At 32.2% G+C, this 12,740-nt stretch overlaps 1 protein-coding gene across 1 annotated transcript; it reads right to left on the reverse strand.

Moving 5' to 3' along the window:
* Nucleotides 1–7,677: 7,677 nt before the first annotated feature.
* On the reverse strand, nt 7,678–12,242 carry LOC132168224 (StAR lipid transfer-like protein). The gene is made up of 2 exons (XM_059579346.2): nt 11,938–12,242; nt 7,678–7,893 (listed from the first exon to the last, which is right to left on the reverse strand). Exons 1-2 carry the CDS (start codon nt 12,151–12,153, stop codon nt 7,819–7,821), a joined length of 291 nt encoding a protein of 96 aa, XP_059435329.2. The 5' UTR covers nt 12,154–12,242; the 3' UTR covers nt 7,678–7,818.
* Between the last annotated feature and the right edge of the window lie 498 nt (nt 12,243–12,740).

The following is a 12,740-nucleotide window of genomic DNA, read 5'->3' on the forward strand; positions in this document are numbered from 1 at the left end:
AGAGTTTTGTCTGTTTTGAGATAAGACAATAGTAAGAATGGGAGGAAGAAGAGATAAGGCATGCGTGTGAGAAATGAGAAACGAGACAAAAAAATAAATAAATAAATAAAGAAAAAAAAATAAAGAAATAAAAGATTAGGTGAGTGGGAGAAAAGATGGAATAAAAAAAATAATGCTATAAGTCTTTTTAGAGTAATTCTAAATGTGAAAATCACCGTTAAATTTAAGATGTGATTTATTGACTTTTGATCTATTGGTGATTTTAAAAGTCACATTACATTTGGGATGACTCTAAGAAGACTCTAAGAAGACTTATAACATTACTCATAAAAAAAAAAAAAAAAAATGTAAAAGAGTAATGCTATAAGTCTTCCTAGAGTCCTCCTAGAGTTATCACAAATGTGATGTGGCTTTTAAAATTACCGTTAAATTTTAGATGTGATTTATTGATTTTTGATCTATTTGTAATTTTAAAACTCACATTACATTTGGGATGAGTCTAAAATGACTCTAAAAAGACTTATAACATTACTCATAAAAAAAAAAAAAAAAATTTAAAAAAAAAAAAGAAAAAAAAAAAAGAAAGAAAAGAAATGGTTTAATGGGGAAGTGGGGGAGGCAATTGGCGTGAGTTAAAAGAGAAAAGAAGAGGAAAAGAGGAAGAAAAAAAAAAAGGAAAGGAAAAAAAATAGAAATATTCAGATTATGCTTAGGTGCTGTTAAAAAAAAAAAAATACTATAGCATAAATATACATATTATAGTTTTTTAAGGGTTTAGATTGAATTTGACTTTATCTTTCATTCTCATGGAACACTTAAAATTCAATCTAGACCCTTAAAAATCTACATGCATAGGTATTGTAGTTTGTTTTAGAGCAATTAAGCTAAATATAAAATATTCAATTTTATTAATATTAGTCATTTTAGGTTTTATTTATATCCTGATAGAGCATTATAGAAATATTATAGATTAAGAGCAACTTGCTTATTAGTAAGCAATATATTAATAGAATTTGCACGTTTGTAATGAGTAGATTAAGAGAAACTTGCATGTATTATTTAATACATATTCTTTAATGATGATTTGACAACTAGAAAGAGTCTTTCTTTAATTGTTTCTTGAAGACTTTAGATTCGAAACCTATGGCCTTAAAAGAAGGGCCTTCACAGTAGGTTATGTATTTGCCCAACATGGCATTGTTCATATGAGTAGCTTAAATGATCAGAAACACTCAGAGTTTCTCTCTACCCTAATTTCTCAGTGATAATAGGTACTTTCTTCCTCCTGAGCGTATATATATATATATATATATATATATAATAATAATAATGATATTAAAAATTACTCTTATATTTATTTTGCATTACTCTAAAAATGATGTAATTTTTAAAATTACTATTGAGCTTGTGATTGATTATTATTAAATTTTAATCAAATAATAATTGTAAAGACACTTTATTCATGGAGTGATACAAGAGGAACATAAGAATGACTTCTATATATATATGGTTCATGTGGTCTTTTCCGGTCGTTTTGAGGCCTCGCACAAAGAAAAATCATGCTTTTGCAAAACAAATTTTCCAAATTAAATATATCTAGACTTATAAGAACCAAAGTCTTACAGTTTTCTTTTTAAGTTTGTGGAAAGCATAAAACTAAGTTAGATTTATGGTGAAAAATTCATTTTATCAAATTTAGAGAATTATTTTTAAAATGAGTTAAACATCAATTTTTTCATACATTTTTATACTTTAGTTAAATATTATTATTATTTTATTAGTTTTACACGAATCAAGAGAGATGAGAGTAAAAAATAAGCTTAAAATATTATATAACTTTAGTTTTTTGGCTCTTGAAATGCAAGAAACATCTATAACAAGAGTTAAATATAAAGTAAAGGAACGAGCTTTTAAATTGGTGTTTTCATGAGTTTTGTTAATTTTTTAGAGAAAAACTAAATATAAAGAGCCAATCATAAATGCTAAGAGATGCCGAAACAAGGTATTTTCACTCTTTTTAATTTATGGAATCCTACATACTTCAAATTGATGAAGATTCATTGAGGAAGGATATTATTATTTTGCATACTCCAAATTCTTTTTTGTTAAATACCTGAGAAATATGGGATTCCTAAAAAAGAATAGTGAAACAGTAGAAAATGGTGAGATATTGATTTTGTAAACTTTACAATATGTGAGAGATCTGGACTTATTGACAAGCGGCCGGAAGGCCGTGGTGTGAACGTACTCAAAGGTGGCCCATATTATATATTTTTTAATTTTGTCTTTTTCTTTTTCTTTAGAAATTTTTGCTATTCCCACCATCGTTGACAATGCAACCTTGGTCGGCTCCGACTTAAGATTCCATCTCCGCAAAAATTTCTTAAAAAAAAAAAAAAAAAAAAATTGGAAAATGTTAAACCTATAGCTATAAACAAGTGCCGATTTCACAGGAATACTGACAATTTTGTTTGATGATAAAAAATGTTCTCGATTTGTGTGAACTTTGACCATAAGCATGCTTTCTCTCTGATTTTAAAATATTTCTGACTCACAAAATATATATATATATTTCTGACGTTCCCTTCCTTCTTTATTTTTTCTGATGGGAGACCAAGCATGGAGCCATGGAGGCTTCTCGATGTCCCATGCGTGCTGCTTTTTTTAAAAAAAACAAAAACAAATATATTTTTTAAATTTAATATTGTTTAATTTTTTTAATATAAAAAAATTTAAAATTAAAAAAAAAGGAAGAAAAATGAAAATAACTATCCTTTTAAATTGGATTTTCGTTTTTTTATAAACTTTTCGCTTTTTCTATGTTCAGTTATTATTTATCAAAAATATATTATTGTTGAGTGGGTGAATGGTTGCTTGCTCAATTGCATAACTACAAGGTTGTTCAATTGCGTACGTTAAATATGTTTGTAATTCCTTTCCTTCTAACTGATGGCAGAGTTGTTTTGTTTTTTTTGTTGGTCCATTTTCATGCATAATATAAGGTTGTCATAATTTTATTTTACTGGTAATAGGATGGCATCACAATATGAAAAGCACTGAAAAGCTTTCTTCTCAAGAAAAGTTTATTATCCAGCTACGAGTTATGCCGCTTGAAGTTCACGGAGGACTAGATTATAGATTTAGTATTATTTCTTCATGACGATTGACGCACCAAATGGAAATGAATAAGAGTATTTTTTGGAGCTGCACTTGATATCAACAAATGTCGTATAAAGAAAGACAAATTTTTACCATATAGTCTATTAATTTGTCTTCCCATTTTAGTAGATTAAGAACAAAACCATATGCTTTCTTTTGTTGTTAAAATATGTGTGCACAATCAAGATTAAATCTTAGATAGAGTTCTTTTGGTTGTACATTCTATCGAATCTCTTTTGTAATGTTTTCCGATGAATTTAAATGTGCTCATGTAAGGATTTTGATATTAAATTTTTGTTAGAAATAATTTTATATTTGATTGAGTTTTTAATATTAAATATTACATAGATATATTTTTTATTATCAAACACAGAATCAAGCATGTGCCTTGATTTGCGTTTCAACTAGTATATATATATATATATGTTTTGAGGCCTCGCGCAAAGGAAAATCATGCTTTTGCAAAACGAATTTTCCAAATTGAATATTTGAGAGATCTGGACTCATCGACAAGCGGCCGGAAGACATGGTGCGAACTCAAAGGTGACCCATATATATATATTTTTTAAATTTTTTTTTAAGAAATTTTTTCTATTCCCACCACCGTTAACAATGCAAACTTGGTCAGCTGTGACTTAGATTCCATCTCGGCAAAAATTTCTAAGGAAAAAGACAAAATAAATAAAAAATAAAAAAAGAACATGGAAAATAGTGTTTGAAAGGGTGGAAAAGTGGTCAAAACTAATCTTCTTCATCGAACCACGATGCAGCATGTGCTGCCTCCGCCATATCGGGAGTTTGAAGTTTGGTTGATGGAGAAGAACCGGGTAAAACAACTGACATAGCTAGAAAAGTGTTAAAATTCTATAATATTGTTTCTCCTTGTAGTTTTGTTTTTATTCGCGGACAAAAAAGAAAGAAAGAAAAGGTATTTTATTTTATCTTTGTCCACTAATTCAGAAATATATATAAAGTACTTTTTTAATGAGTTTTTAAAATTCTGATATATATTAACGGTACTCAAGTGGGGTAGTTAAAAATCGATCCGCATCCGCTATTTATCTGTGATCTGTCTACATGGGTTACGGGAAGATTTTCTACTCCTAATTCCAGTCAGGCATATACCATATTTTCTATGATAGCATAATATAGGTAGACCGCATTCGCATACCCGTATATAAATATATATTAAAAATAATAATTATATTTTATTAAACTAAAATGTCGTTTTAGGAAAAGGAGTACGACAACCACTGGCTTTTATTAACAAATTGATATTGCATATGCACAACATAGAAGTTTATGGGTATTATAGTTTTTTTTTTCGTATTAGAATTCAATTTATAAACATTTGTATTGTCTAATGCTTACAATTCAATTTGTATTTTCATATTATTTACAAATGTATTTAGTTCATAAATTGGATTAGTCCCATCTAAAAAGCTCATGAAAAGTTTTCGAAAAGAACAAAAAAAAAGAAAAAATCATATAAATTAAGTTTATAGTTAAATAATAATATTAATAATAAATAAATAAATAAATTCGCCAAAAAAGTTCATTTAAGTATTGCCATAAAAACCATATTTTATTTTCACAAATGCCGAGATTGCCGGATCACTTGCGTAGCCGGCCAGTCGGCTAACAAAGAGACCATGGACAAAGACCATGGCCTTTCTTTTATGGGTCAATACTAGGTTTAAATAAAGACTCTTAATTTCCTACAATATTAATTTCGTCAATATCAAAATATTGATCCTTGTCAAAAAAAAAAATATATATATATATATAGTACAAGCAAGTTGCTCTTGATCTACTAAACACTAATGAGCAAATTCTATTAATATATTGCTTAGTAATAAGAAAGTTGCACCTTTTCTTCTTAGGGTAAGCAATTTGCACTTAATATTCATATTGATCCAACTCCTTTTACTGTCCCTTCGAACAAATAACATATTTGAGATCTACGTTTGCTTCTCAATATCGTTCCACCATCTTATTGACCATACTTTGACTCGAGCATTCTACTAAAACAACTCCAACGGTTGATCGGCCGAGGCTTTGCACGTGTATTAGTCAATGCATTCAACCACTTCTGAGCTTGAAAATAATCAGGATTGCTAGCTACTATTTTCACTAATCTTTAATTACGCGACGTAAATTAATATAACAACTATTGCACAATATTTCTCTCTCTCTCTCTTTTTTTTGTTAAATTGGCTGAAAAAGAGAAAGCATACAGGAAATATCTCACTCATATGTTCATCATGGACAAAGAGATCATAGCTTCATCTGGATCAGAGAGAAGCAGAGACAGTTCATAATAATAGAAAACATATTCTGCTAGTTTCTCAAAGCAAAGAAATAGAAAAGAGTAAGCATGGGTGTGTTTTTGCATATTTATGATAACTGTTTTTTTCTCTAAAATTGGATTTGTTTTCATAAAGACCTTCAAAGAAAGACAGCCAGACAAAGGCAGACACTTTCTCGTAAAATACAAAATTTCAGAGCCTACGAAACAATCATCTCTTTGGGGAAGCCACTCTCTACCCTAGGCAGAGAAAAGAAAAAACTCTGCACATGATTAACAATATGTGCATACACAGACAAATGGAAAAAGAAAAATACTTATAGACAAACTAAATATTTTCCTTTTATATAAGTAATTCAATTTCATTACAATCATATAGGGACACAACTAAAATACACAGAAAGTATACAAGAGAGAACCATAATTATTAAGGAGTAAAAAAAAAATAAAATTATAGAAATTAAGTATTTTTAGAAAAGTGAGGAATATTATACACTGCCATCTAAGGATAAAGAGATTTGAACATAACAATTAAGTGTCGGTAGGGGCATTTTCACTTACTAATTTGTAAATGTCGGTTGAGTCGATTAATTAACCGACTTCATACAGACAATAAATAGTTTTGACTTTTTCGGTTAATCGGTAAGTCGGTTAAGTCAGTTACAAATTTTTATGTTAACATTTATAAATTTTCTTGTAACTACAAAATCAGTAAATAATATGTTTTATAAATGAAAAAAAAAAAGAAAAAAAAGAAAAGAAAGTAAATTCATGGAACATGGACCAAAATGAAAATCACATATTAGGTGGACAAACACAATAAGAAAAAAAATTTCAGATAAAATTCAAAATTTTCTTGAAAAATCGGCTAAGTCGGTTAACCGATAAAAACAAATTTCTACCGCCTACCAAACTGATGTCAAAACAGTATTTTTATTCCGTCTACCGACTGTCGGAAGTCAGTTGTCAATCAGCAACAATTTGGTGGCGGTCGATAGGTCGTCAACGGTTAATCTGCCCACATCTAGCAGGTTAAGAGTGTTAGACAATCTTAAAGGGAAGTGCCTTTGATAAATCACGTTCAATTAGTTTTTTTATAATGTATGTTAGAAATATGCATTGGATATGAAAAACTTTAAAAATAAAAGAAAAGAAAATTTTAATTGAATCTAGAAAAGTGTCAGACAAATTTATTACTAGCAAAATAACCTTAAATCTTAAAGAAAAAAAAAAATCATCTTAAATTAAATTACTATAAAAAATCAGTCCTAAGAACTAGGTTCCTTAAGCCCAAATAAAATAGTGAAACTTGCTTATTACTAATTAATCAATATATTAATAGTTCCTGCTCATTATTCATGAATCATGCATGTTTACTACTAGATTAAAAGCAAGAACTTGCTTGTTACTCTTCAAATACTCAATAGATATCTTACCACCGGTAATTTGACAACTACTTTAAGTCTTTATCAATATTAAGTGCAAATTGCTTACAGAGTTACAGGCTTACAGCTAAGAAGAAATAGTGTAGATTATATAACAGTAACTTGCTTATTACTAAGCAATATATTAATAGAATTTATACGTTAGCGCTTCGTAGATCAAGAGCAACTTGCTTGTACTATTTAATACATATGTTTTTTATCGATGATTTGACAACTAGCAAGAGTCTTTCTTTAATTGTTTGTACTCTAGATTTGAAACTTATTGACCATAAAAAAGGTACAAGATTATTTTTTAATTATATTGAAAGAATATTTTTGTCTATTTTACTTTTTAAAGGGATAAAAATATTATTTTAATATAACTAATTGAATATTATCTAGTTCGAGTAAAATTGAGAAGATCTTAATTTGTAAAAGAAGGGCCTTCACAACGGGTTATGTATTTGCGCAACATAGCCTTGTCGGCTTGAGTAGCTAAAAATTGGTTTGCAATAGATCTCGAGATGTTGGTAATTGCATGTGGAAAGAAAAATTGGTTTGCATAGTAACAAATAAAGGAAAAAGGTTTTCTATATCAAACAAACAAAAAAAGGGGAAAATAAAATATGTCCATGCTTTTGCAGTGTCATATGATAATCTGGCCTTCTTTTGAGTATTGTGAATTTGTGTGTAGTCCTCGAATTTTAAAATCCTCACTTAAAGAGATTACTTTAATGATAAAAATTATTTTCATATTCATATTAGGTAAGGATATTTATTTATGAAGAATTTATGAGTTTATATGAATATACATAAAGACCTTCAAAGAAAGATAGCCAGACGAAGGCAGACTCTTTCTCGTAAAATAAAAGTTCAGAGCCTACAAAGTAACAATGATCGTCAAATTTATGCATATGAAAAATATACTTATTCTTCTCCTGTCCTTGGACGAACCCTAAGTGCCCTTCTTATATTTGCACCCACTTCCAAGAGGTCTTCCACCTATACAAGATATGCAACCAACGAGTAAATTACCAAAGGGTTCGAAAGCAATTTCAAAAGAATAAAAATGTCTACTTTCTTTTTCTTTTTCTTTTTCTTTTTTAATCTTTTTTGTGAGTGGATAACTATGTTTACTTATATATAATCATAGAAACAATTCTCTTTGGGGAAGCCACTCTCTAACCCAGACAGAGAAGAAAAAACTCTGCACATGAACGTGGATACACAGACAAATGGAAAAAGAAAAATACTCATGAACAAACTAAATATTTTTCTTTTATATAAGTAATTCAATTTCATTAAAATCACAAAAGGACACAACCTAAATACACAGAAAATATATAAGAGAGAACCCCAATTAAGGATTAAAAGAAGAACAAAAGTCTAGAAATTAAGTATTTTTAGAAAAGCGAGGAATATTGTACTCCATCATCCAAGCATAAAGAAATTTGAACATAACAACTTTTAACTTTGATACCAATCTCTAACAATCTTTGAAAATGCTCGCACTCTGTTCTCCAAATGCACCCCCCATTAAGCATAGAAGAGCCATCCAAATGCACCCCCCATTAAGCATAGAAGAGCCATCCTCTCTTCTAAAATACACCAACTTCTCAACTAACCTCTACAGCTATCCAACAACTTTGCCACCTTTCCAAGCATGACCCATTCTACAGCTAAAAGATGGAAGATTGAAACTCACAATTCTCTAGCCACTTTACGGTGGGAGAAAAAGGAGATCTATAGTCTCCCAGCTCCTCTTGCACATTCAACACCAATCCACAATCATGACATATCTTTCCTCAAGTTATCCAAAGGTAAAATCTTTCCTAACACTATCGTCTACACAAAGAACACGTCTCTGGAAGGACTCCTAATTCTCCAAATGCTCTTCCAAGAAAATAGAAAGCCAACAGAATTGCAAAGGGAATGATAGAAAGATCTAACCTTGAACTTCCACCTTTTGGAAGGGATCCAACATATTTTATGCACACCACCTTGTCTAAACTTAAGAGAATACAAAAGATCAAAGAACAAAGTAAGCAAGTCCTTCACCTAATCACGCACTGGTATGTCGGAAGAAATGTTCCACTGAAGATTGTTGATAAAGAATTGCACATGATCCATCACCAAAGCCTCCTTATAGCAAGCAATACTAAACAATTCCAAAAAAGAAGCTTTTAGGGGATGATCCCTACACCACAAATCATGCAAAAACCTTATCTTAGACCTATCTCTTACCTCATATCTGACAAATCTAAAAAACAACCCCCATCCCCTCCTAATGTTTTTCCACACCCCCACCCCAAAAGGACCACAACCTCCTTAGAGCACCATCCTTCCCTCATACTATCATATTTAGTTTTTACTACCGATTTACAAAGTCTCTCTTTTCTTGGCAAAACGACATAATCACTTCTCCAAGAGAGCTCTATTAAGCTGAATTAGATTTTGACCCCCAATCCACCAGAGAAAATGGAAAACAAATCTTAGACCAAGTGACTAGATGGAATTTGAACTCATCACCAGCTCCAACCCACAGAAAATCTTTCTGAAGTTTCTTAATCATGTTAGCAACTTCTATGGGAATGGGAAAAAGGGATAGATACTAATTGAGCAAATTGGAAAAGAGTGTTTTTAATCGGTGTCGAGCTACCACCCTTCGAACAATAAACTCTCCTCCAACTAGCCAATTGATATTTCATTTTTTCAACAATGCCATCCCATTGACTTAGCCTTATACGAGGCCCCCAAAGGGAGACCTAAATACTTCATAGGTAAAGAAAACACCTTACAACCAAGGATACGAGTCAAACCTCCGACATCATCCATTGTGCCAACATGGACTAATTGTGATTTAGATAAATTAATCCTCAACCCTGAGACAGCTTCAAAACATAAGAAGAGACAACGCAAATGACAGAAATGGGCTGGTTTTGCCTCATAAAAGATCAAAGTATCATTTGCAAACACAAGATGAGACACTAGGAGCTCATCAATATTCCTTGACCCCACCGAAAAACTTGATAAAAGCTTCCTATCTACTAAATCAAACAACATTCTACTCAAAGACTCCATTTACCCTCTCCATATTCTCCTCTACCCAGGCCTCCTTTCCACATGCAATATTGAATAAGGCAGGAAACAAATTCTGTAGTGATGCCTCCCCACACCACACATCCTTCCAAAACAACACACGAGACCCGTTTCCTACCTCAAATCGCACATGTTGCTGAAACTCATCCCACCCCTTTCGGATACTTTTCCACAATCCCACCCCATATGACCCTCCTACCTCCTTGGTACACCAATCACCCCTCATCACCTCATATTTTGTCTCCACTAATTTCCTCCACCATGCATCTCTTTCATATGCAAATCTCCACAACCATTTACCCAATAAAACATTGTAGAAATACAATGCTAATCTCTCAATTTCTCCCCAAAGCCATATTGTCTCAATAGATACAACAGGAAATGCTAGTTAACATGATCGTAAGAGTTTTTTAGCTCCAATTTATAGAGCATACCAGGTTCCCTTGATCTAATTCGGTTATCAAGATATTCATTAGCTACAAGTAGCAAATTTTCACTTGAAATAATAGTGTTTACTTTCATGTTCAGCAATAGACTGATTGTTATTGTTAATCTTTTTTCTTCTTTCTTTTTTACATTTTTACACTGTTTAGTGATTAGCAATAAAATCTTCAAACATCTAGAAATGAAAATAATTATCCATTTCAAACAGTCAAATAATGAGTGGCTATAAAACCCTATAAAATTAGTGATAAGGAAGTGGGAAAGATACACAACGTTTTAAAAATGAAAAAGGGTCCAGACTTTCCGAGTACCAAAGCTGATAAATTGTTGCCATTTTTTTATTTATTTATTTTTATTTAAAAAGAAGCAGCTTAGTAAAGAATATCAAAACTAGGATTTGGGTGGCTGGGTAGACGAGCGGTTGAGAGTTGGACTAAAAGAGTAGACTGTTGGGGGTAACAAAAGGAGGCATAGTTACTTGACTGTAACTGCAGGGAGGTCAGAAGGAGAAGAGGAAAAAGAAGATAAGCAATTTAAAAGCTCATTTATCATTTCTACCAAAAGTAAGAATATCAAAGCAACGAACCCAAGAAGCAATGAGAACATAGTCCCTTCTATGTAATGTTTCACCAATGATGTATGGCACAGTTTGTATCTAGAGCCTAGAGCGAAAAGCTCCATTTAAGAGGACCAGAATCTGGAACAAATCAAGGTAAAGTGTATCACACGTGTGTTTGAAAACTTCTAATGTTCTAATGTTATCAAGGCACCCGAATTGAAATCATACTTAAATGGCCAAAAAACCAAAATGAGGGTAAAGGACCCTACTCAACATCAAACAAGCAGATTTAACCTTATAACAAATTTAACAACATAACCGATAGATCATTCATGTTACCATCATCACTAGCTAGTGATTAACAATTACTAGTTCAAACAACAGGCAGACCCCAGACAACTGATTCTTTTTCCACATTATATGTGGCAAAAAAATCTGCTTTGTTCAATGCCCATCATAACAAGGATACCTTATCACCAGGGTGAAATGGGACTAAAATTTGCAACAGATGACATCAATACATCTAAATAATGGTTTTTTTTCTTTCAAATTACTTGATGATCAACACACTCAAGTTAAAAAGAATTGACGCAGAACACACAAACCCATTTAGTTTTTGCTCTCCCTCTCAGGTTGGGTTTCCATGACATGAATTTTGAAGGACACTCATTGAAGATTGTTCAAGACATGTCCTGTCCAAAGGTACAATTTCAAAGCGCATGGGCAACAGTTGAGGATGCTAATACTAGGGCACATTTCTAATCAAAAGAGCCAATATACAATGCCACAAGCCCACAAGACAACACGAACTAAGGTTGATTTTATGCTTTGTCCTTCAAAGAACAGAAATTTAAGTCACTGAGGCACCCCTGACTTTCTACTTGAAAATACCAATATGCTTCCATTTTGCAGAGATAGAGAGAGAGGAAGAAAGAGAAGCGCACCTTGTAGATTCCGGAGGCATGTAGAACGGATACGGAGGCGGAGACACCGGCGCCGACGAAGAGGGAGGCAACGGCGAAGGCTTTTAAGGGCATGAGGCGTGATTCCCCGGCGCAGCCTCTTCTGTACGACAAAACGCCCCAACCCAACTGGGCACCGCTGGCCAGAGCCCACCACCAGTGGCTGAAGGCCCTGCCACTTTCCTTCTCCTCCTCCATCCTGAGGGATCGTACTCCGCCTCCCTCGGTCGTCAGTCTCGAGCTATGTAGGCCAGCTCGCTCTTCTTGCTTCCCCCAACCCCTCTGATTGTTGTTCTTTCTTCGTATGGGCTTCGCTTGTCCTCTTTTACGTGTATTGGGCTTCCTCTGTTATTGGGCTTTTTCTTACTTTGATGTGATTCTAACGTGGCATGGAAGACACTTGGCACAAACTAGATGGCATTGACGTGGCGAGCTGTTAAATTTTTGGACGGAATGACCAAAACAAATAATGGAAATTGATATTACAAAAAACAGGGTTGAGTGGTACTTAAAATATCGCGTGGTGTTAAAAATGTAAACATTTATATAAAATAATAAAAAGAGACAAAAAATGGAAAAGAAAAAAAAAATCCCAATTATTAGCAATGACTATGTCTAGTAGTCAATGATATGTATACCTTATTATAAGTTATCAACATTGATAATATATATATTAATCACGACTAATCAAAGTTGTTGCTAATAAGTTATAATTATTGTCGAATCATATATCAATGATTACTTTTTGTAATAATAGTGATGACTTTCCTTCATCGTTAATAAGA

This window comes from Corylus avellana, chromosome 2 (genome assembly GCF_965113065.1).
Source record: "Corylus avellana chromosome 2, dhCorAvel1.hap1.2, whole genome shotgun sequence".
Lineage (NCBI taxonomy): Eukaryota > Viridiplantae > Streptophyta > Magnoliopsida > Fagales > Betulaceae > Corylus > Corylus avellana.